Source organism: Manacus candei, unplaced genomic scaffold (assembly GCF_025592945.1).
Source record: "Manacus candei isolate 608988 ecotype Guabito, Panama unplaced genomic scaffold, ASM2559294v1 h1tg000014l, whole genome shotgun sequence".
Taxonomy (NCBI): domain Eukaryota; kingdom Metazoa; phylum Chordata; class Aves; order Passeriformes; family Pipridae; genus Manacus; species Manacus candei.
The window spans coordinates 81,674,215-81,696,498 of NW_026138062.1; the positions used below are offsets into that span (position 1 = coordinate 81,674,215).

At 44.4% G+C, this 22,284-nt stretch overlaps 1 protein-coding gene across 2 annotated transcripts in view; it reads left to right on the forward strand.

The window, feature by feature from the left end:
* Positions 1-22,284, forward strand: part of GRIK1 (glutamate ionotropic receptor kainate type subunit 1) — a 121,156-nt gene that overhangs the window by 80,208 nt on the left and 18,664 nt on the right. For both annotated transcript variants that reach the window (XM_051779498.1, XM_051779499.1), the window contains exons 6-12: positions 36-209; positions 3,311-3,454; positions 8,258-8,365; positions 11,645-11,758; positions 12,883-13,086; positions 13,684-13,907; positions 19,204-19,322. In XM_051779498.1, the coding sequence (XP_051635458.1) occupies positions 36-209; positions 3,311-3,454; positions 8,258-8,365; positions 11,645-11,758; positions 12,883-13,086; positions 13,684-13,907; positions 19,204-19,322 (1,087 nt within the window). The remainder of the gene's footprint in view (positions 1-35; positions 210-3,310; positions 3,455-8,257; positions 8,366-11,644; positions 11,759-12,882; positions 13,087-13,683; positions 13,908-19,203; positions 19,323-22,284) is intronic.

Here is a 22,284-nt window from a genome sequence, read left to right on the forward strand (position 1 = left end):
AAAATGCTAGATATGGTTGAATTTGGTTTTTTTAGGACCTCTTTGCACTAGACCTGGAGCCCTACAGGTACAGCGGGGTGAACATGACGGGCTTTCGGCTCCTCAACATCGACAACCCGCACGTGTCGTCCGTCGTGGAGAAATGGTCGATGGAGAGGCTGCAGGCACCCCCCAAACCTGAGACTGGGCTCCTCGATGGCATGATGACAGTAAGTGAGCCACCACAGTGTCACAGGGCATCTGTCCCAGCACGTGTGGGCTGATCCCAACCCTGCAACGTCATCCCCAAGCCAGAATTCCTTTCGCTGCTTTCGACACAAGTGCATTTGCCCCCTCAGCAAATGTTGTGCTCACCTCTGTGACAAATCCCTCTAGAACTGAGTGACAGTTCTCTGCCACAGTGCTGCCCAGCTGACATCATTCATCTGATTGCTCTCAAAGGAAAAAAATGGTGCTTCATTCCTCTGATTATATTCTGTGTGGAGTGAGGAAAATAACAGGAAAGAGGAACTTTCAGAGCAGGAGTAGGTTTGTAACCTGCGGGGAAAGGTATCGTGTATGTGGGCAGGGAATAGCATTTTGAAATGGGTGAAGTGCCCTTTCTCTTAATTTCCATTTCTACAGAAATCTGGCTTCTAAGACATAATTTAAAGAGAGATAAAAGGTGTCATCAAGCCAGGAAATTAGGATTTCCTCCCTAGTACTCCCCCAAGAAGTCAAGGGAAGAATAGGAACAAGTATGTAGACAACATTACTCCATTCGATTTTGCAGGGTGAAGGATTGCCATTTTTTTGCAGTATAAGATGACATATCTCCTGTTCTGAGGGCATTTCCAAGTGATAGGAAATAGACTTTATTGCAGATGATTGCAGGGAAAAATTTCAAATATCTTAACATCCTGAAGAGAAATGCATTATGTCTGTTATCTCTAGCATTTTCAAACATTATTGCTTGTTTGGGCAGTGACATTGTGCTCACTCTCTGCAAGGCAGGGGAGAAAGCTGTCCCTGGGAACCCCTGCTGGGAATTCACAACAAATTACCCGACTGGAACACTCAGAAAAACAAAGTTCTCACCAGACTCTTCTTCTCTCCTTTGTATCTCTGATTCTTATCCTCTGCTTTACCTCTCCATAATCTCTCAGTGTCCTTGATGCTCTGAAGCAGCACCAGCACCAAGGAAAGCATCTTCCTAGCTGGCTGTGATCATTTCAATATTCATAGCAGGTTCTGCTTATTCAGTTTGATGGAGAGCTGCAACACTGCTCTGTTTCATTTAACAATAAGGCTGTACAAGCTGCACAGTGCAAAGAGATCAGGATTATATGTTAATTCAGGATTTCTCCCTTGCCCTGATGTCCCCTTGTGGGGAGTCAGCAGGGCATGACCACGACAGCTCTGAGTTCATGTCTCACTTTATGCCCAAACTGCACACAGAGGCCTAGTTGTTCTAATGAGATCTTTGGGCTTCTTTGCAGTGGTTTAAGTAGGATACAAAAGTCAGAAAAACAAGGGCTTACTCTCAGCCCCTTTCACCTTACAGACAATACAGACATCAGGGTAAGGTGACTGTCCTTGGAAAACGAGGTGACCTGTTGCACCCTAAAACAGAGCAACAGTGAGGCAAGAAATAAAAGGGCAAGGGAGGTGGTACAACTTCCTAGTTGCTACATGGAAGGAAGGATAAGGAGCAAGTTGCACAAGCACAAGTTTCAAGCAGCCAAGCCTGGCAGTGCTGCCAACATGGAATCACTGGAGGATGCACCATGTTGTCAAGTAAAAGCATCAGTGGTCCCAGAGAGGAGAGCAAAGTGAGGACACTGGACAACTTTGGCCAAGAATCTCCTTCCTGAGTCTCCAGGCCTGGGACACAGACAGACTGGATTGCAGTGATCATGTAAAATTCAGTCCTGAAAGGAGGTAAAAACCTCTCTGAATTCCGCTGACGTTGATGGGAATATTTCCATTGATTTTGAGGGTTTTTGGATCCAACTGAGTGTGGTTGGAACAACTGTCTGTTTTAAGACATTTGACAGTGAGAACAGATGTTATTGTCTCCTCCTGCTTGACTCAGCATTCACAATGTTTTCTGATTTCCCAATTTTCTCCAATTGTGGGAGCAGTATTTTGGGCAGACCCTGACTAGCACATTGAGAGCAATTCCTCATCTGCAGTATATTAAGATTAATCCATAAATTCAGATACATTTGACTGCCAGCAAAAACCTCCAATGCTGATAAGACTGAAGCTGTTGTAATTTCCTTAGGTAAATGACACAGACAAAGAATCAAATGTATTATTTTCCCAAAGTAATTGCATGGAAAAGAAACTATAAAATTATTAGCTTTCTAGTTCCTATAAATGAGTCCAGTTTCTCATCTGCAGAATTAGTACTTTTTTTTTTTTAAGGCCCCTGCTTAATTATTTATCAGCTTTACAAGAAAGGTAAGCACTTCATGTGTTCAGCATCCCTGTGCATTATGCCAATTGCAGGTGAAGGGGAGACTTTCCTAAAACTTCCCAGTGATAAAGGGTGACAGGGTGTGTGATCTCATTTTGAGGTCATGCTTTTTAAACCAATAAATCCATTCTCAAAAGAAACAGAGATGCAAAAAGTAAATAAATCTATCTGGTAATATTTAAGTACCTAAGGGCTGTGTCCATCTGCAGTGAGAATTTAGATATGTAAATCCAACTTAATCCCAAAAAAAGACACCTCAAAAGGACAGTTCACCTCTCCCTAGGACAGCACGAGGGGTGTGACAGGAGAGCAACCAAAGCCAGATCTTGGTGGGGCCATTTAATATAGAAAAGCCAAGATCCTTGAGGAGAGTAGACACATAGAGACAGTAGATACCTGCCTGGTGGGATTGGTTTCCCTGGAAAGCAAGGGGTAAAGGAAGCAATCCCAGGAGTGCTATGAGAAGAATGGTGATGGAGGCCTCACACACCTGGGCTGTGTGACCTGGGGCTTCTTAAAACTCCTCTCCAAGCCACAGAGCTGCCCGTGCACTCCTTTCTGTGCTGCACCCACCGACCTCTCTCTTCCTGCAGCTGCCTGATGTGGTTTCCTTCCCAAAACTCACCTGAAGACGCTGTGAAATTATTATAAACTGTTTCAGGTTTCCACGGAGAGCCCATAGTGGCCTTTCTCGTAACAGCAGCCCAGGTCAGCAGGGACACTCAGGGCCCAGGCCCCACGATGCACACTAAGGATTCCTCTCTGTTCTCCCTGCAGACTGACACTAAGGATTCCTCTCTGTTCTCCCTGCAGACTGACACTAAGGATTCCTCTCTGTTCTCCCTGCAGACTGCTGCAGCTCTGATGTACGACGCCGTGTACATGGTGGCGGTGGCCTCCCAGCGTGCCTCCCAGCTGACCGTGAGCTCCCTGCAGTGCCACCGGCACAAACCCTGGCGCTTTGGACCCAGGTTTATGAACCTCATCAAAGAGGCAAGTGTAGACCATCTGCTCGTGGCCTGCATCACCCTTCCTCTCTTCTTTGCCGCTCTGGCTGCTCCCTGTTCCTTGTCACATGCTGTGCTCTTGTTTCTGGTGCTCAGATATGAAGTTCTTCCTACCCTTTCCTAGCTGAGAAACGTTGATTTTCAGACTCCATTCTGGTGGAGACTTTATCTGGTCTTGCAAAAAAAGAAGCTGCTAAACCCTGGGTGTGACAAAATCCCTAACACATCTTAATAATTCCAAGGTTTTTTGCTCAGTTCATGTTTATTATGGATGTTGATAATTTATAAAAGTAACAACAGCCACTCTAGAAATTGAAAGAAAAGTGAGTCTGGAGCTCTGTCCTTGCTTCACTATGTAATTCCAATTGTTTTGCACATTGTTTAATCAGTAATCAATATCCAGGAAACAGTGCAGCCAGTGTTTTTCAAGAGGGAAATTGCTTCATGAAGCACTGCACTATAAGAATCCATGACTGAGCTGGCTTGATCCAGAGATGCCCTAAAAAATACATATTTTAGTTGAAATGCCTTCACTCTTTCAAAAATTCAGGTTTTATTATGAATTTCAAATGGAAGCTTTGCTTTGGGGAAGAGTGTGGAAATGAAAATAGGAAATTACGTGGAGCATCCTACATGCCTTTTAACTTTTCCCCCATTCCCAGTCCTTGCCAGTGCGATTCCTACCAAAACTGCATTCATTAGCACTTGTGTGGGTGCAGCAGGACCTGTGGGCTGAGGGACAAGGTGAGTGGTGGTGGCACGGCAGGGCAAACACCTGAATCCAGAAATACAGCAGGAGCAAACCGAAAGACGAGCCATGTGGTGGCTCCAGAACATGTTGAAGAGCTGTCAGCACCTTCCCCAAACCCCTCCAAGAACAGTTTTTAGAGTTGCCACGGGCGATGTACGATGTGGTGATTCACCTACACGGGAAGCACTGGGAGTTACTGAAACTCCAGGCTGGAGGGGTTTAGGAATTTGAGAACTTCTAGGAATTTTAAGATTTCCTGGGCTGATCCCACAGCGTGGGCAGCAGAGAAGGGGGGGATTCTGCCCCTCTGCCCCCTCAGGTGAGACCCCCCTGCAGAGCTGCCTCCAGCCCTGGGGAACAGCACAGCAAAGACATGGAGCTGCTGGAGAGAGTCCAGGGGAGGTACCAAGAGGATCAGAGGGATGGAGCAGCTCTGCTGGGAGGAAAGGCTGAGAGAGTTGGGGTTGTTCAGCCTGGAGAAGAGAAGCTTTGGGGTGACCTGATTGTGGCCTTCCAGGACCTGAAGGGAGCCAAGGCAAGAAAGATGAAGAGAGACTATTTCCAAGGGCCTGGAGTGCCAGGACAAGGGGAAATGGCTTCAAACTGCCAGAGGGCAGGGATAGATGGGATATTGGGAAGGAATTCCTCCCTGTGAGGGTGGGAAGGCCCTGGCACAGGTTGCCCAGAGAAGCTGGAAGTGTCCAAGGCCAGGCTGGATGGGCTTTGAGCAAGCTGGTCTAATGGAAGGTGCCCCTGCCCATAGCAGGGGGTGGGACTGGATGATCTTTAAGGCCCCTTCCAATCCAAACCATTCCATGATTTTTGTTAGCTTCTCTCTTTGCAAGTATAAAGAAAAGACAGGAGTACTCAGTCCAGTGCTCAGGGACCTGACTTAAGAATTCAGGAGGACACTTTGAGATACTTTCCTCACTGCAGCAGAATCATTGGAACACTCAGGGGAGTCAGGGAAGCAGCCCTGGTAAAGTTTATTTTTGATGAATTACATGATTAGGTTCTGATTGCACTTCCATTATATCCTGTAACATTTACCATGTCACCAAAAACATTAAAATTGCAGCAAATCCTGTGGGAAAGCACGAAATCTCATCACTGGGTTACACAGTCACACAGTTCCTGACTGTTCAGAAAGTTCTGCTTCATTTCAGTTTGTTAATTAATGAGAATTGTGCAACTGCTGCTTTCTCTGTTTGCCTGAACACGTTCCCTAATAGGCCTCACATCCCTGATTTCCCTGACAGGCAGGTGGGATACGGCTCTGATTTCAGAGCAATGATGCTTTTCACTGTCTTTGCATGCAGCAGGCAGCTGCTGTAGGACTCCTATTAAAAGCTTGGAAATTTTACCACACAATTCAGAAGGCCTGGGATGGACTGTTCCTAGCTCATCCCTCCCTTTGTTTCTCAAGGAAGACTTTTGTTTCTGATCAGGAAGGAAACATCACCTGTCTGTCCAGACATGGTGAACACACAGACCCCAGCATGGCCTTGAAGTTCAGAAATACAATTACACTCACCACGCTCAAACCCAAACGCTCCGTTTTTGTTTAGAAGAAATAAAATCAATAAAATAAACATCAGAAATTCAGTTTAGAATTCAAACGGTATTTGAAGCATGTGCCTCAGAATTAAGGGCCTGAAAACCCCCTTCAACATTTAGCTCTTCTGACAAACATACCCTGGCTCCTGTTTATAATTTAAATCATATTTGGGTCATTTGATGGTCTAAGGGGACTGAAGTGAGACAAAGGCCATATGCTCTTCTCTGTACCTTCAAATTTAAACATACACCTATGCAGCTTGTAACACCTCTTCCTTCCTTCTTTTTTAGTGTGGAGGCAGGAGCACCAATTCCTGCTTTCAAAAGTGAGATGCATTTCACCACAGAAATTATTATTTTTTTTTTTTTCCTCAAGGAGGCTCCTGATGCCATTTCCCAAAATAACACGTTGGGTTTTTATCCCAGATCATATCAGGTTAGCAGAGAAGCCGAGCGTGTGATGTATAATCGATAAGTGGGAGCCTTTCACAGCAGCAAATTGCCCTCTGTGGAGGGATTGATCTCTAAAGATCATATTTTAAAAAATGCTCCATCTCTGTGAATAAGAGATGGGGGTCACGTCAGAGTAATGAAAAGACAGAGTGGAAAAGAGATATTATGGAATGAAATGCATCCGTATGTATCCCCTCCTGCTATCTTAATGATTTCAGTGTAATAAATAAATAAGGAATAACCCTGCAAGTGCTTAGCTGTTTACAGCAGAGATTTTTGTGTATTCCCGAATTATTAAACAGCAAGTTTGTTGCATTTATGCTTTTCCATTCTTATTTTACTTAAGTATGTTCTGAACTCCTGCTGTATTTCCACAGAATTCCAGATGCACCAGATTTATCTGAGACGTGGTAATAACAGCTCAGCATCCGCGATTAAACTCTGCAGATTCAGGGCTGGAATTTAGATTTAAAAGGATGGGGAGACACCAGTCTGGAAGCCTCATGATTTTTGATGCAGCTTTCCTTATGTCCTCTGTCTCAAACAAATTAAATGAAGCAAAGAACGATGTGCAGTAGAAAAGCCTGTAATTTAAAATTATATGGCTGACACATGTGAAGGAACAACACCATCATTTATTGTCAGCTTTCCTTGTATCTTTGAGAAACTTAATCTAACGTGGGAGCCCCCAAAAATAGATTATCGAAATTGTCTGCAGTTGGAAACCCATCAAACACTTTCTTTTATAGATAAGCCCTAGCTCTGGGGACAAAGTGGGGGCTGGATGAGAGACAGGTGGCTCTTTAAAGGAAAACGAGCTGGGTGGGAAGATTACAAGATACAGAAAATTATAACAGGTGGAGACAGTTAATTCTTCTTGTTGATCCTGCTGCCCTGAAGAAGCATTCCCCAGCATAGGGAATTATCCTGGCTGTACAGAGTGATGGACAGAGTCCACCTCCTGCTGCCAGTGTTTCAAACAATTAATTAATTCACTGATTTACAAAATGCTGCCTGGACCAAAATGGATCATATGCAACTCGTGCGCTGTACTTCAAACAAGAATGCAGGACTCACGTGTACCTCACACTACGAAGCTTTTATTAGGTCTCTGTGACTGGGTGGACTTTTCCTGGAAGCTGGGTTTCAAAGCCATCCTTGTCATGCCATCAATACCTGAGAGCACAGGCAGTGGCAGTGCTCCTGTTAGGAATGATGCACCTTGTTTGCTTAGTTGGGAATGTGTGTCTTCTTCCTTGGGGAATGCAAAATGGGTAGGGATTAGTGAAACAATTCAGCAAAGTCCAGGACAGTGAAAGTCCATTACTGATGGGGGACATTGGACCTCAAGATGCCCAAGAGACCAAGCAAGGATGACAAAAGCTCATCTCTTCCTGGAAAAATCTGGATTTCTGGGCGCTGAGTAGCAGAGGCAGATTCTGTCACACAAGATTGAAGTGTTGAGAAAGCTTTGGTGGTTTGGGATGGGCAAATACCCTCCTTCAGGAAGGACCTTCAGGGTGCTCCTGCTCAGCACCGATTGCCAGCTGCTGCCCATTTTTCCTGGAGAACTGAAAACATTCCAAGCTGGGGCAAAGAGGATCACTCAAGTGAGGCTGGTGGGTTCATGTTGTCACATTCCAAGGTTCAGACCCACAGCTTGGACAGAGCAGACTCCTCTTTTAATTTCTTAATGAATTCTTATGCAGTGCAAAACCCCCCTGTCTTTGGGCACAAATAATACATATTTTATGTTCTCTTTCTCTTTATTCAGTCTGTCTTTTTTTATATACAGTACTAGACATATGTAAATCTATATATTTAACCTGTGGCAAACTTGTAAAATACAAAACATATTGGAGTTGAAGAAAGTGGGTTTTTTTTAGCAAAGCAACAAAGCCACATATGCTTAAAAAGATATTTGGAAGTGATTGAATGCTGTGCTTAATTTAACATTCAATACATGTTGTGGCTTCAGAGTAGTTCCTGCTGATTGTTACAGGGCAGAGCGTTTTTGTGTTCCCACAGGCACGGTGGGATGGCCTGACTGGGAGAATAACCTTCAACAAAAGTGATGGCTTAAGGAAGGATTTTGATCTGGACATTATCAGCCTCAAGGAGGAAGGAACAGAAAAGGTAAACACATGTCTTGTAAAAAAAAAAAAAAACATGACAAAAAGCTGATTTGACAAGGCCAGCTTGAATCTCCTGTGCTTGGGGTAAAAACCCCACTATTCTCAAGATTATTTGAGTTAAAGTTAAAACAGAGCTACTAAGATTGGTTTGCTATTTTGCAATGCATTCTGAGGTGTGGGATAGGAATTTGGGACTGGCAACACTTATCTGATGGAGATAATAATAATTTTAAGCGCAAGTTATCTTCGGTTCTTGCTGCTGCAACTCAGGGTGTTCAATTCATACATAGAGACAGAGAAACGTATATGGATATATAGAGATAAATGTGACACAGGGCAGAGAGGAAAGGAGGTACTCGAGTAACAACCTCAGCAAGAGTTGAGATGTTGAAGGTTCTCCAGGTTTTTGAGGTTAGATCAGTTCTTTTGCCCTTCCCCTGCAGACGTGGGCTCTCAATGGGCTCCACAGAGCTCCCTCCACTGCTGTGGGTGTCCAAAAACCCCTCACACAGGTGAGACCAGCAGCTCCTGGAGCTGCAGACAGAGCTCTGTGTACACTGGCTTAATTCTGAGTGATAATTCCTGATGGGTTAATTAAGACTTTAACTGTAATTGCTCCCACACAGCTCTCCAGACGGGCTCTCTTTTCATTTTTAATGAAGCACTCTGTTTATTTCTCTCTGTACCAAGGCTGCTGGAGAGGGTTCTAAGCACTTATATAAAGTGTGGAAGAAGGTTTGTACACAGACAGGTGATGCAAGAAACCTTTGGGCTGCGTCTGCAGACTCAGCCTTTGGGTTTTGGTAGTGATTCTCATATTGCAGTTTAGAGACAACAGTCTGAAAGCAGCAATTTTTCTGATAGGATGAACTTATTTCATCTTAAAACACTGTGATTCCAAAGAGTAAAAAAAAATCTTGGCAGAGTTCATCTTTTTCACCAAAACTGAGGGGTGTTAATTATTATTTCATTTATTGAGGGCTCTGCTTTTCCCTTCTTTGAGTAGAGGCTGCAGTAAAATCAGTCCTTAGCTGCTGTCCTTCCTGATTCACCTAAGATTCACCATGAGGGGTAAATTTAGACTATTTTGGATGTGTTTTGGCATCAGCTGCAAGGACTGTTTTAATGTGCAGGGCTGGGGGTGTTTTGCCTCACACAAAATGCTCAGGGCTGGCAATGTTTGAGCATTATTGCCTCAAAATTTTGATGAGTGTGTTATTAGCTCCTTACAGAAAATAATACAGATGATTAAGTGGGTGCTGTCATTCACTAACATATGGAAATTGGAACTAGGCTTGTTTATAAAAGATGGAAATTACCCCACCCCTCTTTTAGCATGAGGTGCTTAAAGTGGGAGTCAGAGACCAGCTCCACACATGGCTCCCTGCTGGAGTTACAACCTGGGTTTGCTGTTCTCTAAGGCGAAGATAAAAACTACATCCACCAAGTTTAAAATGTTCTGCAGTTGTGGGACAGGAATCTTTTGTAATGCTTAGAATTGTATTTTGTACAGAGTTCCCACAGATCTCATTATTCCCCTCCCCTCCCTCACACATGGGTAAAAAAAGGGTTTGGTTTTGTGTTGTTTTTGTGAGGGATTTTAATACCCCAGAGGAGAGCATCCTACAGAGCTCTTTTTGTGTTCTTATAAAGCACATACATCCTTAATAACCCTGTTTCAATCTCCAGTGGATCAGGCTAAGGCACAAAGGCCCCTCTTTCCCTCGCTACTGGTGAATAGATCATCCTACCTGACATGCAGAACCAATCTCCCTTCTGACTGTAGGCATTTTGTGTTATGCTGAATTGATTTAAACCAAATTACAGTTGGTTCAGAGCACAGGCTTGCTGAGAAGGGCATATGACACCTCTCCAACTTGTCACTAAACTGCAATAAATCCCCTGGATTCCCCACAGTGATGTACAACCTTGACCTCGTTCTTCCAGCGCCCCTCCGACCTCCCCCTATCCCTCTAACCAAGGCTGACTTGCGGTGTCCTTCCTTTCTCCGGATGTGGAGTGGTCTCCTGGTGTATTTTGGATGCACTGTGACTGTGTTGCTCAGTGTTCCTCATGGTTGTTCTCCTCCTCCCTGCTGCCAGCCAACAAAAGCCTCTCAAGTCAGCAACAACGGGCAGAACGGCTCCTGCACCCTGGTGCAAATCCAAGGATAACACTGGTTATTTACTGTATTCCTGGCACAGGCCATCAGAATATGCAACGTTTTATCTCCTGTGTACTTTCCAGATCAGTTTCCCAACCTGATCTAGTTTTGGAAACAAAGGGAATGACTGACAAATGCTTGATAGAAACCTTTTTTTAAGTGGCATGGCTGTCCTCACAAAGCAGAATTTGGGAAAAAAGGTTTGTGAAAGGCATCCAGGGACGCAAACCCAAAGTTTGTTTGAAATGGTGAGTTATTACCCCAAATCCACACTCAGCAGGCACAAACTGCCTGAGCCAGCTCCTTGCCTGGAGTTCTCTCACATCAGCCCTCAGCCACGCTTTGTATGTAAATTCAAAGGCAAAAATACTGCAGATGCTTTCAGACTCCATACAAGTAAATATTTATCTCAACAAATCAACATAGTTCTATTTTCTGCCCCCACAAGGTGTAGATCCAAATGTGCTGAAATCACAAAGACATTTCCCTTGAAGCTTTGGATTGGGCATTAAATACTGGAATTCTTCACTGTCTCTGGGGCTAGAAAGAAATTTGCCTTTGGCCACTTTTATTTGCTGAACAAATCCTGCTCAGTGTGTGAAATGGTATTGTCTCTGTCATATACAGTAGTCAAGGAATGACAGAATAATCTTTGCTAAACCTGCTGAAGGCACAGCAGAAGCAAAAGGCCAAGTACATCCATCAATCTGCTTCAAAGTATTTACTCAAGCTTTTAGTCTGTTGTATCAGAAGAGAGAGGTCTTGCCATATGTCTCAACTCTATCATTTACAAAATCTAAAAAAAAAAAAAAAAACAAAAAAACCCCACAACATAAAAATAGACATTTGACATTTTTTTATCAGGAAACTAAGTCTACATGTCCCACTTTTGCAGCAAAATGGTGACACAGCACTGTGTTGATGGGCCTTTTACTCTAGGGGCTTATGCAGTGGCATTTTGCAGTCCATTCCCTGTGTTTTCTGAATTTGGTGTTGCTGCCTCACTCAGACCTGTACCCCTTCTCCAGCATTTTATCTCTCTCTGTGGTGCCCAGAGCCACTGAGGGGAGTGTTTGGGGACACTCTGGGGCCTCTCACCCACTTCTCTCTGTGCAGATTGGGGTTTGGAACTCATACAGTGGCCTTAACATGACTGACAGCAACAAGGACAGATCCACCAACATCACGGATTCCTTGGCAAACCGGACCCTCATCGTCACCACGATTTTGGTAAGGCTGGCAGGGCTCTCCATCAGCCCCTTCACCACCTCCACCCTGCACACCAGCCTTGTTCTCCTCCACACTAAACACTGCTGGGTAAAACCAGTCTGTTTTCAGGCAAATGTTTTGATTCAGACTCAGAATCGACATAAAATCTGTCCGCAAGATTGATTCAAAAATACCCCACTGCCAATGAAAGACTCTCAGGAACCTCTGCCTCCAAAATTGCTTCAATATTTCACAGACAAACCCTGTGTACTTTTCTTCCCAGAAGAGTTGACGCACAGAAATACTCAGCTTTATAGTCAGTTCTTATACATCCTTCTCTTTTTACTGAAAATGAGACAAATAGGACTGAAAGAGAGCAGCAAACATTGGGCAGACAGATTGAGTTATGCCCTTACTGTGATGAATGGAAAATATGCAGCTGGGTCTTTCTGCCCTGAGCTTTCTGCCTGCCCAGCAATGCCACTGCTTTCAATTACTCTGCCTAATTCCTCAGGAGGAGGGAAAGAGCTCAAAGGCTCCCTTCTACACTACTTTTCTATTGCCAGAGGCCTTTTGCCACATTAAACTGCAGAAAACTGCTTGCCCAGATCTTCTTCTACCCAAAATCCTTTAAAGGGGAAAGCAGCAAGGTACTTTGCACCCTACCTATGCTGTTCTCCATTTCCTTGTGTGAATACCTGTTCCACTCACAGATATTTGCTACATTGGCAGTTTTTTATCAATAAAGATTTATTTCTCACAGAATGTGAAATGTTATGTTCCCCTTATGGTTCTTTTTCTGTTATTTAGGCTTCCCTCTCCTCCTGTATCCCTTCCTGTCCCTTGGAGTGTGACAATGTAGGGTCCAGATCTTGGGTGGGATTTTGGAGCTGCTAAGCTGTAATTAAAGCTTCTGGGAGCTATGAATGGTCAGTTCCACTGAAAATTAGGGCCCTCGTGACTATCACTAATTCATTCAGTGAATTTGTTAACATACCTAAAACAGTTTTTAATGGATGAAGTAAATTACTGGTTTCCATCTGCTTGCAATCCATTTAGAAAATATCAATATGATGTAGAGAAACTGATATAATCTAAAACAAACCTCATTTCTCCTCCTACATGTCTGCTGTCTTTTTCTATAGGAAGATCCCTATGTTATGTACAAGAAGTCGGACAAGCCCTTGTATGGAAATGACAGATTTGAGGGTTATTGCCTGGACTTACTCAAGGAGCTCTCAAATATTTTAGGCTTCATCTATGAGGTCAAACTAGTTTCTGACGGCAAATATGGAGCCCAGAATGACAAAGGAGAGTGGAATGGGATGGTCAAAGAGCTCATAGATCATGTAAGACTGAACCCTTCTCTCTTTATTCTACTTTCACCTGTGGTATTTTATATATAGCCAGCCCAATTGAGGTCTTTGCTTTAGTTTTCATTTTTAAGAGCCACTTTATTGCCACTAATTTTATTATTATATTATATTATATTATATTATATTATATTATATTATATTATATTATATTATATTATATTATACTATATTATAATAGAGTCTTTATGGTCACTTTTCAGAGAAGGAACATCTGAACCAGCAGTTTGCAGGTGTGGGGGGAATGTCCAGCAGCAGCAGGTGCTGAGCTGGCACATCCTACCCATCCCTTGGCTGCAAAATCCACCAGTGGAGGCTGGAATTCCACCTTACCCATGCCCTGTGCAGCCTCTGGTCTGCACACATGGAAGTCACAAATGTCCTTCTGCCTTGCAGAAAGAGGAAACAGAGTTATCATGCCCCCAGAATACCCCAGAAATGTTAAATTTTCTCGCGTGCTTCGGATTTTTAATCAAATTTGGTTTAGTTTTTAATACTCGGGGAAGAAATGGAGGGAATTGTTTCATTGCTGAACATGAAAGAGAATGAGTGTTTTCCCATCTGTGTTTTCAGAAAGCTGATCTGGCTGTTGCTCCTCTCACCATTACCTATGTAAGAGAGAAAGTAATTGATTTTTCCAAGCCCTTCATGACGCTGGGAATCAGCATCTTGTACCGGAAGCCCAACGGCACAAACCCTGGTGTTTTCTCCTTTTTAAACCCTCTTTCTCCTGATATTTGGATGTATGTCCTCCTAGCCTGCCTCGGGGTCAGCTGTGTCCTCTTTGTCATTGCAAGGTAAGTCCAAGACATAGTTTTGGATGCATCCCCATTAACCAGCTCTCCTCCTGTAGGTGTTGGGCTCTGTGGAGTCCAGAGGGTATAAAACTATCCGAAGTGTTTTATCCAGTCCTAAAACATAATGTTCTGCAATGTCCCTTGGTATTTTCACATCAACACTGCTATCACTTTTATGCATTGCAATATGATAAGATTTTGCTTTCCTTAAGGGCTGAAGGAAGAGAAATATGGGATTTTTGTTGCACACCCCACCTCTATGTTGAAAAGCATTTTATATGACTTGCATGTAGGCACTTCTCCCTTCCACTCACAGTGCACACAGTGAAAAGGGGAAAAAAGAGAATGTGAACATATTTATGCTGAAGGATTTTAATTAGTTCAGCTAATCCTCCCCCCTTGGAAATGCAAGATAAAGTGGTTGGGAGCCTGAGGGGACAATCTCAAGGTGAAACACTCCCAAGGCTCTGCCTGGGGTTCACTATTCCTGCCACTGGCAGGGTCCTGGTGATGTCCCTGTTCAAAACCAGCAGGAAATAAGCACATACCACTTTTCCAAATAAACCCAAAGCTTGTATCTCTTTCCAAGGCTCTTCACAAAGTTTCTGGACTAGTGGACACAGTCACATGTCCAGTGGGCCAACAGAGAACTCTTTGTCACTGAACTTTCTCTTAGAAACTCCAGACAGCTGATGTGGTTTCACAAAGTGGGTACAAGACACTTCCCTTGGCCTCAGAGACCATGGACCACATTCTGGAAAGGCAGTTGCTTGAGGGCTTTGAACAGGAGCGAACCAAGCATGAAAGAAAATGAACTTAGAAACTTGTCAGAGGTTTTGCTATTTCAGGAACACTATTTTTTGTACTCCTGAAAAAACCCAAACTCTGAACTGGCATAGTTATTCAGATAGTGGCCTTGGAATTTCATTCCCAGCTGTTTTTTTTTAGCTCATCCTATCCTTCATTTTTTTCATATGAAATATAAGAAGAAAAGTAATGTATTATTGGAAGCCCATTACACATTCAGGTCACAGCAAAATAGGGATGGAGCACTTTTCCTGTGGAGAAAGGCTGAGACAACTGGGAATGTTCAGTCTGGAGAAGAGAAGGCTCCAGGGTGACCTAATTGTGGCCTTCCAGTACCTAAAGGGAGCCTGCAAAAATGATGGAGAGAGATTATTTACAAGAGCCTGGAGTGACAGGACAAAGGGGAATGACTTCAAACTGCCAGAGGGCAGGGATAGATGGAATATTAGGAAGGAATTCTTCCCTGTGAGGGTGGGGAGGCCCTGGCACAGGTTGCCCAGAGAAGCTGTGGCTGCCCCATCCCTGGAAGTGTCCAAGGCCAGGTTGGACGGGGCTTGGAGCAACCTGGGCTAGTGGAAGGTGTCCCTGCCCATGGCAGGGGGTGGAACTGGGTGAGCTTTAAGGCTCCTTCCAACCCAAACCATTCTGTGATTCTATGAAAGTAACAGAAATGCTGCAGTTTTTATTGCAGATGACGGCGCTCAACTTTAAGAAGTCAACAGCAATGTATATATTCCAATGTACACGTACATAGCCCAGATTCAAAGGTCATAAACCAGCTGTCATCTGAACCATTAATTCTAGTAATTCAGCACATTGGGTCTGACTTTCACTTCTATGTGAACCAGGTCAAATTAAGCTCTTTCTGCTCATCCTCCAATTCAGTGCTTTCTTTTAATCGAGAGACAGAGCCCTGCAAAGCCTTAGCTCACACAGGCAGTTCTGCTGGGGGAGACTGGCCTCAAATACACATTTCCCCATGGCCCACTGAACAACCCTGGTCCCAGGGGGCCAAACCTGTGTGAATGCTTTGCTCATTTCCATGTTTTTAAACTGATACCAAAGCAGAGACATTTGTGGGATTTGCTTTTTTTCCTTTAAATCACTGAGAGTGTGAAGAAGGAGAAGGGAATTACAGTCCAGTTGACCTGGTGGTGATCAGTCCAAGGCTGGACTTGATTATCTTAGAGGTCTTTTCCAACCTCAATGATTCTGTGAATTAAAGGAGGAGGGGCCATGGGTTAAGTTATAAGTGTTGGCCCCAGGTAAAAGAGGAGCTGATCCATCCCTTGCAGCTGTGGAGCTGTGTACAATTAGTTATGACTTCCCACAAGCTCTTAGTGGCTCACTGTGCCATAAATAATAACTCCTACTGTACTCAAATCATGATCTCATTCATGACTAATATTAAATCTGCTCGACTCTGACAGATTGACTTTTCTGCAGTTGTGTGCCAAGACTGGAAATATCCCACAATTGCTCAGCACAGTGGAAGGGAAAACAAAACCCAGGTTACCCTCAGTGCTTCTATTTTTTAAAAAAAGGGCATCAACTTTGGAAGACTAAATAGGTATCAGGGTGCTTGGTCCGCTCACAGACATGTGAAAGGAAATGAACCATGGTAAAAAAATCATTGCCTATTTGCTTTTGTTTCTTGGCTGTTAAATATTGCCCCAAAATACAGCCTTTTGGTAAATCCATAGGTTTGCCCTTTTCCAGCTGTGTTCTGTTAAAAAACAGTAATTCCAGGAGCAGCATAACCAGTGAAGCCCAATTTCCCTACAGACCTGTGTCTCCTGGTGGGTTGTGATCACCGATTGAAGTCAGTCTGTGTGTTTATTTGCTTTTCCTGCAGCTGGAGGATTTATAGGGGATCTGATTAACAGATAACTAAGGAGTGGTGAGCTCATCCTGCAGCTCCTCTCCTGGTGGGGCTCCTGCTGCAGTGTTTCACAACACAAGAACCTCTAAGGCCTCTGCCTATTCATCAAACATGGCTAAATTAAATGGCTAAAATTAATGGCCAATTAATGGCTAAAATTAGCTAAAGGCTCACATGTCACTAGAGGTACAGGCACCACACACATGTTCACAACACACAGCACAAACCCAGACCTTGCAACAACAGAAACAGATCAAGCGGAACCAACGGGAACAGATCAATAGATTTCATTTTTATAACCCACCTCTTTTAGGAAAAGAGAAAAAGAATGCCCCAGTTCAGCAAAAAATATCATTTTCTGAATGCTTAGGTTTTTTCTGTCACAAGTGCTCTCACTGAGCTGATACCTAAAAGCAGTGCTCTGTTAAAATGCAACTGCTGAAGAAGTTGAAGAAGTACAAAAAATTGTGTTCACGTGTCATGTTAATTTAGATTTACAAATTTTAAGCTAAGCCCTTCTTGCTGCCCACATCTAGACCTGCTCATATCTCCAAATGCATCAAGATTTCTGTAAGATTTGCAAAGTCTTTCAGCAAATATTGGTTAGATTGGTTTTAAGAACCTCAGGAACCATCCGCTTTTTAGCACTGCCACAGTAAATCAAACAGTTAACTGTATTTTTACATTAGTTCATGGAAGACAAATACCAGGGAATAATTTCCATAGACTGGGATAATCTTCCTGTTATTTCTTTTGACTTCTCAGCAGCTGAATAATTTCTCATTTGTCTTTGAGCCTTGGGTAGCCCTGTGATAGTAACATTAATTTTTAAACTCAAACACTGAAGTTTTTATTGCTGTGAAGGGTTGCAGACTGACAAAGCTCTGTTCCAAGTACACTGACAGTGAATGAACCAGGTGTTTTCTGCCAAAATTTCCTGCTAATGCCATGTCAGCTGTGCTGCTACGTCAATGAAGGGAGAGCCAAGTAGCTGAGGTGAATAATGTCACACAGAGCCTGTGCTAAAAAGGTGCTTAGGTGACCTTGAGCATCACATCTTTATCAGAAACCTCAGCACAGCTATTGCTGAAGAGGGAGAAAAACATGGGAAAAAGGCCAGGGAAAGAGAAGATCTGAGCAGTGAAATAGAGCTGAATTGTGAACCAGCCTCTTCTTATAGCCCAGCACAGCAATAGGAACACGAGCAGAAAATCAGCTTTTGTTTAGAGGTGGAAAGGAGATCTATACCCTACTGACACATTAAAATATATACCCAGAGCTGTAAAAATCTTTCCAGTCTGGCAGAAAGAGTTTTGCTGCCAGAATTTTATTGCCACTTCCCAGCAATGGCTGTTTTACTCTTTCCACGATGGAGATGTTTGTATCCAACCTACTGAATGTGGTGGTTGTCTGAAACTCTGCAAGATCCCAGTCTTGGGATTCCTGGGCAGGTCAGACAGAGAACTTCTTACAGTTCTTACAGTAAGAAGTCTCTGTGAGCACTCTGGTGGGATGCTGTGGAGGGGACCTCTTCACTCCTATGGCTGTCAGCAACCTACTGATCCTAATTGTGGGGCTCTTGCTAAGGATGTGTTTCCCCAGGTGTGCATGAACAGAGCTGGGAACAATTTGGTTACTACACAACACCTGCTTCCATTGTTCTGGCATAAATCTGAAACACATAACTTGGTAACTGCTTTTCTTTTAAGGGGTGTGTGCAGACCTGTTGTGTCTTGAACCTGAAAACTGCATGTTTTGTCATGATTTTTGAGACTCTCATTGTGGTGGCAGTGATATTGTGCAGCTGATGGCACCCCACACTCTGCTCCAGTTAGTGGGTTTGTTTTTACCAGAATTCATCACTTCAGCTGAGTAAACTCAGTGCTTATTTATATTGTTGGAGCAGTAATTAGAATGCATTGGCATGACATCGTCAAAGAGTATTCCTAAACTTTATGAGGAGTATGCAGGAAGCCACGCAGCAGTGGGAAACAACAGCAGGCAAAGGTGCCTTGGGGAGAAGTGGCTCTTCACATGGTCCTGCCAGGTGCTGTGCAGAGCAGGAGGGGCACAGTGTGTAGTTAGACCACAAGTTCTCCCACTAAAGGCAGAATTCTCTCTCAGCAGTGACAGACACGTGTCCCTGTGGCTTTCGGGCCCTGCAGTTGCCCCGAATGCCTTCCAGTTGTGGGCAGCTTTTTGTTCAGGGAGAGGATGTCTGCTGGATGCATCTCAACCACAGACAGCTCACTCTGGCTGCCTTTAGAGGGCTGCTACTCCTTCCCAACTCCTACATGCTCTCCCAAGGAGCAGCTACGTGGCTTCCAGTTGTCCCCCGGGCCCTGCAGATGCCTGTCAGCGGAGCAAGCAGGGCTGCAGCCTCTCCCTTGAGGGCTCTACATGGGAATAGCCCTGTCCTAGGTCCAGGAGTAGCCCTGTCCTAGATCCAGGCATGAGGCAGCTGCGAGATGTCCCGAGGACACCCTTTCAGCTGAGGTTTCCTCCTCCTTGTGCCCTCTCCCCCCTCCCCTCCCCTCCCCGCGCGGTGTTCAGCAGGCTCGCTGTGTGTACTCGCTGTTTACAGACTGTTTCTGTTGACTGCCACAGGTTTACACCATACGAGTGGTATAACCCCCACCCGTGCAACCCAGACTCAGATGTGGTGGAAAACAATTTTACTTTACTAAATAGTTTCTGGTTTGGAGTTGGAGCTCTCATGCAGCAAGGTACACCGGTTACACTTCGTTATCGCACACGTCCCACAGTCTGCTCAAGGGCTTCTGTGCTGGTAAACTCCACCCTCTGTAAATGCAACTTATACTGTAAAACCTGATCTCAGAGAGACTAAGGACAGAAGAAGGGAAGAAAAGGATGTGCCACTGCAGCTGGGAGCAGGCAGAGGAGAGGAAGCCGTGGAACCCAGAGCAGGAGGAAGGAGGGGAAGCGTCTGAGAGAAAGGGAAGCAGACAGGGCCACACGGGAGTTTCTGGAGCTGAAATGGAAAATATTTGCAAGAGGGCTATGAAGTGCTTCATGTTTGAGTTTATTGGTATAAGAGGTTTGGCAATAGGAGAATGTTGGGCTCCATCCCAACAATAACCAGCCTTAGCTACCCTAAAAAAACTGTCCTATCTGCCCAACAAGGAAAGATGCTCTTTCTTCAGAAGGGTTGTTAAGTTTGCTGACACTTGTCAAACTCATTGTTCAAAACCAAACCCAAACCCTTTTTTTATGGCTTTTCTGCAGGTATGAGCCCCATCCTTCTGTAAAGGCATCCAACTCTAGGAGCCTTACCCCAGCCACAAGTCTCTGTTGCTGATGATTTTGGAAAGAGCTGACATTTTACTCAGTTACAAGGAAGGGCAGTGAAGTTTACTCCATGTGGGAAGTCAGATATATGTACTAAACACACTTGTTTATGTTCTAAGGTTTCCAGTTAAGTCAGTATTCACCAAAACTGGGCTCCACTGAAAAGAATGAAAATATTTTCTGACAAACATTTCAAGTTGAATCAAAGCTGAACAAAAAAACCCAAAAGAACCCCAACCACCTCACAACAACAACCAAAAAGGAATACAGAGAAAAGCCCAGCAGTACCTTGGTATTTAATTCCTAAGCATTAAAGTAAGGAATATAAAACCATCTCTGCATTCATACAGGTACAGTTTATTCTTTCCTCTTTAACAGACATGAATAGCAGTGAAAAAAAAAAACCACGAAAAACATGAGGAGGATTTTTTTCCTAGCTATGGTGGAGAATAAAGTTGGTATTGAACCTAGGATGCACCTGCTTTTAGTGGTGCACTAATATATTTAGAGGACACAGAGCTTCCCCACAGAAATTACTTTGAAGGAGGTTGGATGAAAGAAGAGCATTTCTGCATCGCTTTTCCCATTTGTTTTCCTTCCAATTTATCAGTAAAACACAGGCTGAGGTTTTACAGTATCAGGCAGGTGTGTGTATCTAACTGTGGTTGCCCTGTGTGTGAAAGTGCCCCAGGATTTTGTGTTTCCCTGTACTGCCTTTTTTGGAGTTTACCATCATCCACAGCAAACTGTGGGATGCAGTGTCTGCTCGTTACCACTACCTTGGGTACATGACAGTCAGCCCCAACCAGACTCTGCTTGTCTTTTAAGGAGATTAAAACCAAAACAAAACAAGGAAAGAAAGAAAAGGAAAGAAAGAAAAAGAAAAAACCCAAACATTTGTAAGGCAACACAAATGTTTCCATGTACAAACTTGTGGTGCGTGTGACTGTCTGTGCATCATTGTCAATGTGAAGAGTTTGGACATGATGGGAATGGTTGGGAAACTCTGCGTCCAGCGTTGGGCTCTTTCCTGTTGGCAGCAGCTGCTTGTTGTGCTTGATTGGAAGCCACTTGTTTTTTTTAAATTTTAAAATGTGATGATCAGACTTTCTCTTTTCTACAGAGCGTGAGCAAAGTCTGGATCAGGATTGGCTGTCATGTCTGCCATAAAAAGGCACTAGAGAGACTTCAGCAAGTATTGTCTCTGCCCCCGAGTCTTGCTGGCAACGTTTTTATTTAGATGCTGCTTCCCCTGTTTTCCCCTGGAAATCTTGGATGTGTTATTCATATTCTGAAAGCATCCAAACAGGGCACATTTCATCCAATTCATTCAGAGAAATTAGCACTTTCAGAAAGGAAAGCTTTCCCTCAGAGCCCCAGTTCAGCCAGGGAGCGGGTCAGACCAGGAGCATCTGGTTCAGGAGAGTGTGTAGGGTGAAGGGGGTGAGCATGGATCGCATCCTGGGCTGATCCCACAGTGTCGGAAGCAGGAGAGGGGGGGAATCAGCCCCTCTGCCCCTCAGGTGAGACCCCCCTGCAGAGCTGCTCCAGCCCTGGGAACAGCAGCACAAGGACCTGGAGCTGCTGGAGAGAGTCCAGAGGAGGCCCCGGAGATGATGCCAGGGCTGGAGCCCCTCTGCTCTGGAGCCAGGCTGGGAGAGCTGGGGGGTTCACCTGGAGGAGAGAAGGCTCCAGGGTGACATAATCGTGGCCTTCCAGGACCTGAAGGGACACTATGGGAAAGACGGAGAGGGACTTTTTACAAGAGCCGGCAGTGACAAGACAAGAAGGAGTGGCTCCCCACTGCCAGAGGGCAGGGTTAGATGGGATATTGGGAAGGAATTCCTGACTGGGAGGGTGGTGAGGCCACACATCAGAAAAACTGTGGCTGCCCCATCCCTGGGAGGGTCCAAGGCCAGGTTGGACGGGGCTTGGAGCAAGCTGAGCTAGTGGGAGGTGTCCCTGCCCACGGTGGGCTCTGCTCCTCCCCAAACAGTCACTCACTGCATAATAAGCAGGCTGTGGGTTCAAAGCTTAAAAATGTACTCTGCTGCTTTCCACAAAGCATATTTTGCTGTAGGAGACCACGGGAGGTTTGGTGTCTCACCCCACAAGGGCAGCACTCAGGGCTTCTTCACCTCCTCTTGTGCAGCACTGACAGATTTCAGGGCTGCTGGTTTGGGGGTCCGCAAGGTCCCTGCTGTTGTGCATTCCTGGGATGTCAGAGTCAGGTATTGCATCGGGGTCCAAGAGCAGAAATTCTATTTGTGTCATTGTCTAAGCTTAAAAGCAATAACACCAAAAGAAAAAGTGAGAGAAAATATTTCGTTGTATTTTTAAAAAAATCGATTCTGAAAAGCTAGAAAATACGGCAGACCA